Genomic DNA, 5650 nt, shown 5'->3' with positions numbered 1-5650 from the left:
TTAGGAGCCATCCACTTTCCTATTTGAAACTACCTTGGAAGAAGAGTAAAACAGGAGCTCAGGGAGAGATCAGCAGAACAAGATGCAGCCTATAAACAAAGGGGAGTCCAGGAGGTCGCCTTCAAATGGGTGTAAGAAAGACAGTGGGCATTAACAGTAAAGGATGAGAAGGGGTTTCAGGAGAGAAAAGTGTTCAGTAATTAGAGCTGGTTGCTTCCCTTTTCCTTAACCAAACCAACTTTCAGAGCAGCAGTGAGTCTGGGAAACAGACTGACAGACTTGGGTTCCCAGGCTCCTCTGTAGTCCAGACACATCTGTCCAACAAAGCAGATGTGTATTGGAGTGAAGATGCTAAAAACCCCTACCAGTTTCCTGACCCAAATGGCCACACACGGGGGGGGGGGGACGCTCACTTTTAGCCCTCTGCCTTTTCTCCTTTCTTCATTCTCAAGTTATATGCCCAGAAGAGCAGCCAGCTATGAAATAAGTTTGAATATAAAAGGCAAACATGATAAACAACAGAATAAAAATGAGAAGAAGCCTGCCCTCTGACGACCCTGGGTGAGAAACCAGAGGATCCACCTCTCTGCCTCAAACCAGGGTGGTCAGACCCATCCTTAATCATCCTTCAGACCCAAACACCTCTCTCAGCCTGGCACTCTTGGGGCCACGTCCTGTCTTGCCTTGCTTTATGAACAAGTCTCCACACACAGACTTACACCCTCTAACCTGCTGGTACCCTCTGTCAAAAACATGAACACTTAATCTCTGCCTAAAACCCTCCCAGTGTTCTTCATTGCTTAGTGGATAAAGCCAAAGTCCTCGTCTGCACGGGCAGCTCTCTGATGATTTGGGATCCCGCCTTACATGTTGAAAGCACTACGATCATACAGTAGGAGGAGAAGAAAAGAGTATATCTCTCTGTGTATTTTGAACAGGAACCATGCACCAAAGCCTTGTGCTAGGAATTTACACTTCTGTAATAGTCACAGACATCTGGTGTTAATAGTCTCCTGACAACAGATTCTCAGAAAGGTGATACCACTCATTCTGGTACACAGGGCCAGCTTAGGTGGAAAATGGCTTGATGTCAAAATTCTTTCCCCCAAGTCAGAGACTCGGCATGAAAGTCGTACCTTTTGGCTTCTTAACTCCCTTCCTCTACCTTAAACAGACCAGATGAAGGATCGCAGTGGCAACCAGTCATCCCTTGGGACAAGAGAACCCTATACACTTGCGCGGGCTGACCCTGGGCTGAGATTAGCCCTGGGCTGTCAGCAAGCCTGGAGTCTTGTCTCCTGTTGCCCATTGAGCCTAACCCTCCACACCAAAGTCTGTCAAACCCAGGAGTCCTTCCTTGCCCCAGTCGATATAGTTGGAGCCACGACTGTGGGACTGAGTTTCCAAGGCTACTTTCTGCCAACCGCAAAGATGGGAGACCAGAGGAGGAGACTGGGGTGACTTCTAGGCACAGGCAAGTCCGAGGCCTGATCTTCATGCTCCTGCAGCCCGAGTGCTCTCCCGGGACGCCCAGGTCAGACAGAAGCAGCCTGCAGCTCAGCTTTTTGGAGGGTTATCTTGCGCCTGGTGGGGCTGCCTGGGAAATAGAAAGGCGGGGACAGTCTCTGAAACCTGGTTACTGTCGGGGCAGGGGCATTTGCTCATGAAATGTGGAACTGGCCAAGAGAGCCAGTCCCCAACATCATCTCATGCTGTACTCGGAGCCCTTAGACCCTGAATTTGGAACTCAGACTAGGACGGTGCACCAGCTGCCCCGTGGGCAAAGCGCTCTGGGCTCAGGCTTACAGCAGTGGCACGGACACAGGTCCAAGCCACCCTCCCGCTGCACCGCGACCAGAGCCCCTAGCACCCCGCTTCCCGCGGCCGCTGGGCTCTGACCCCCTCGCGCCCCCGCGCGTCCATCTCAGTTCCCAGCGCGGTGCAAGTGATGTAAGGCAGCCAGGCTCGCGCGCTTTCCTCCTGCCGGGACGGAGTCCTCCCTCCCAGCTGGCAGCGCCGCGCGCCCACTCCGATCCGCTGCGCCCAGGCTCAGCTTCCAGAGCTCTGGCGATCTACTCGCAGCCGCTGGGAAAGACCCTCCTCCCCTATCCCACCCCCCTCTTCCCCTCCCAGCCCCCCTCCTGTGCAGTGTCGGTGGGGAAAAAACAAGCTTGGCTCTCGGAATCAAAGGAGAGAACCGAGGGACAGCCCATAGGAAGCTTTCTGGAGACACGGAGAGGCGGCAAGAGCCTTCAGGTAACTCGGTGACTGTACCTTGGCACATGTGCGTATGAGATAGGGTTGCAATAGTGATGGGGGGAGAACAGAGCGAGGGATGGAGGGAGGGGAGAGAGGGGGGAGAGGAGAGGAGAGAGAGAGAGAGAGAGAGAGAGAGAGAGAGAGAGAGAGAGAGAGAGAGAGAGAGAGGAGTAGAGTCAGTGATAGCAAGAAAGAGTTGGTGGGTGGGAAGTTGGATTAGATTTTTTTTTAACCCCTGTGGTTTCACCTCCCACAGAAAAAGGGGTACTCCCTCGCTACCAGAAAGCCCCAACCTGGATGGAGTGAAAGATGCGGCCTGATGACATAAATCCGAGGACTGGGCTGGTGGTGGCCCTGGTCAGTGTTTTTCTGGTCTTTGGTTTCATGTTCACTGTCTCTGGCATGAAGGGGGAAACTCTGGGGAACATCCCTCTGTTGGCCATCGGGCCAGCCATCTGCCTACCAGGCATTGCAGCCATTGCTCTGGCCAGGAAAACCGAAGGCTGCACCAAGTGGCCAGAGAACGAGCTACTATGGGTCCGCAAGTTGCCCTGCTTCAGGAAGCCCAAGGACAAGGAGGTGGTGGAACTCCTGAGGACCCCATCAGACCTGGAGTCAGGCAAGGGGAGCTCGGATGAACTGGCTAAGAAGGCAGGCCTCAGAGGCAAGCAGCTCCCACAGGGACCAGGCGAGGTGCCTATGGCAAGCTCCATTACTACCCCAACTCCCACAGAGGAAGGAGAATGCCAGAGCCTAGTCCAGAGTGGGCGGCAGGAGGAGACATCCAGATATCTGGATGGCTACTGCCCCTCGGCCAGCTCCCTCGCCTACAGTGCCTTGGATGCTAAGTGCTCAGCCTGGGACAGATCTGACCGCCCTGAGCCCGAGGACAGCATCTTCTTTGTGCCCCAGGACAGTATCATCGTTTGCTCCTACAAGCAAAACAGTCCCTATGATAGATACTGTTGCTACATCAACCAGAGCCAAGGCAGGTGGGACCACGAGACAATAGTCTGACCTGTTCATACAAGGGTCCTATGTTGACAGACACATTGCTATACTCAGCTCCCAAGGGAAGAGAATCTCAGCTCCAACAGCCTTCCCACTGTTAGAAACTGGCATGGTATGTGATGGGGGTGCAGAACTCTGGTGCCTGATACTCATGTAAATAGGCATGTTGGGGGCATATTTTAGGAAAATTCGGAGAATTAAGGACAGTGGGAAGAGGCAGTAAACAGGACAGAAAGTTCCATTTGCTTCTGAACAAATTAAACAATATTGAATGCTTTGTAAAACGGCCCGAAAAGTGCTGGCCGTCAGGTGAGTCTACAGAGCCTCAGCTGCCAGGCAGCAAATGATGCAGGGGCTACTCACACAGAAACTGGCTGCTTTGTGTCTGAAGAACATGAAGGAAAACTGTATGTTTCTTTATATGTTTTTTTTCTTTTTTGCCTGATGATAGCTTTTCATACATGGTAATTGCTGAAAAGACATAAAAATCAAGATAGAATAGGTAAAATCTCCTGATATGGGATGAGTTTTGGAGTGAGGGGAGTTAAAAATTGTTGGAATGCATAATTGAATCCTGACCTCTGACAAGATCATGGTTTCAAATAAAGTGTTGTTTATGTTATGTGAAACGTTAATATTTTAGGTGGCTGTGTTACTTCTTAAAGTCTTCATTTGAGTTGAGTTGCTGGGACTTTATCCAAAGTTTTAAAAATATTTATTAACACCAGTGTATTTCCTTACCAGGTGCAAAATGACTTGATGTAGTATTTTTATCGATTAGGATTTCTTTTTATCAGTTTGTAGAACAAATTTTACAAAGTACTTTCAACATTTCCGGGAGGCATGTACTAGGAATTACTATATCCATTTTAAAATATGAAACTACAAGTCAACCCAATAGTCCTGAGCATTATGAAAAATTTGTATGAGATGCGATGGTTAAGCCTTTGGAAACGCTGTCATTTGTACACTGTCCCACAGCACTTCCCTCCCCACCACGACCGAGAATGCACTGAAACAAGAGTTAATTTATAAGATTTATCTGAAGCCCCTACTTCATTAGCTTCACTGGATCAGAGAAATTTACATGACAAAAATCTCATTATTTCCCATGTGGCTGAGGGAAGAAACATTGTCTTGCTATCCTAAAATGTATTTCCTATTTGTCTTGCTTAATTACAACAGATAAAAGGAATAATCAGCTGATGTGCCATTTTATCCTTCTTGTAGAATAGTTGAATTATATGTATACATAGTAATGGTGATAGATTTACGCTTGAGAATTAGGGTTATTTTATACCCATCAGTGAATTTTAATTCTAATTATTATATCAAGTACTTTCAGTTACTTTCTCCCAAAAGGTGAATGAAGGACAAAATAAATGGGGGCTTATCTTTATGTATTTCACGTCCAACCCTGTGATTCTTAAGTGTGGCAACTGTCCTCTCTTAAGGGTTATGCTCTTAAAAAAATCACAATTCTTGAATGATGCTTAGGATCAAAAGGATGTCATCTTTCTAGTCAGGCCTCAGTGTCAGGAAATGAGGTGAGTGATCTTGGACAAAGTTCATCTTCCAGCACCTCAGTTTCCTAGTCTATGGAAGAGGAGTGAGGACGGACTGCCTCACACACTGAACGGTTTCCATCCCTCACTCCCAGGTGGGATAGTCGAAAATACTAAACCACAGGGACTGTATGTTTAGGAAAGAAGCTACAGCAGAGTGCATGCCCGTGTTAGACAGTGGTCAGAATCATGCAGCACGGGTTAAATTGCTGCTACTCAAAAGACTTCCGTAGACTTTGAAAGCAGGTGTGTTTCCGTACTGTGTATTATTTATTAGACACCTATGCATTCCTGGGCATAAAACTGAAACTTATTGAGGCTAAAATTTATTTTGAGAAAAAAAATGTAAATGTTGGCATAGCCCAAAGGAATCTAGCAGAAGCTTTGTGCCATACTGACTTTAAAAACCTGGGGTGGTGAGGGATAGTTTCCTAAAATCACCATTTCTGTTTTGAAAGCAAAAAATAATATTTATATAAAGAAGACTATTGGAAGTGCAAGAACTAAAGCTTCCCCTGGTGTGTTTGCCACTGTAAGCAATTTTAGACGTGAGGAGATAGAAGAGGGTTGTTTGGGCTCAGCAAGTCTTACATGGGTCTGAGAGAAGAGGCCTGGAGTGTCGGCTAAGGTTTGGAATTTGGAAAAGTTGCCTTTTGGAAACAGTTTGGAATTTTTCATATAATGTGTACATGTGTACACAAAGTCTCATTTCCAAATCACGGGTCAAGTACTGATTTAGAGGTGTAAGGTATTTTTAATCACATTTTCAAACTGTATTTCAGGAAAAAAAGAAATTCTTCCATTTACCTATTTAA

The 5650-nt window shown here is 47.3% G+C and overlaps 1 protein-coding gene across 1 annotated transcript; it reads left to right on the top strand.

Moving 5' to 3' along the window:
* Positions 1–1288: 1288 nt before the first annotated feature.
* Positions 1289–3905, top strand: Tmem215 (transmembrane protein 215). Its single transcript, XM_034504059.2, has 2 exons — positions 1289–2256; positions 2516–3905. The coding sequence occupies exon 2, from the start codon at positions 2569–2571 to the stop codon at positions 3274–3276; it is 708 nt and encodes a 235-aa protein (XP_034359950.1). The 5' UTR covers positions 1289–2256; positions 2516–2568; the 3' UTR covers positions 3277–3905.
* The last annotated feature ends 1745 nt before the right edge of the window (positions 3906–5650 follow it).

This window comes from Arvicanthis niloticus, chromosome 5 (genome assembly GCF_011762505.2).
Source record: "Arvicanthis niloticus isolate mArvNil1 chromosome 5, mArvNil1.pat.X, whole genome shotgun sequence".
NCBI classification, from domain to species: domain Eukaryota; kingdom Metazoa; phylum Chordata; class Mammalia; order Rodentia; family Muridae; genus Arvicanthis; species Arvicanthis niloticus.
The sequence above is the reverse complement of the archived record's forward strand: the minus strand, read 5'-3'. Positions and strand labels throughout refer to the sequence as shown.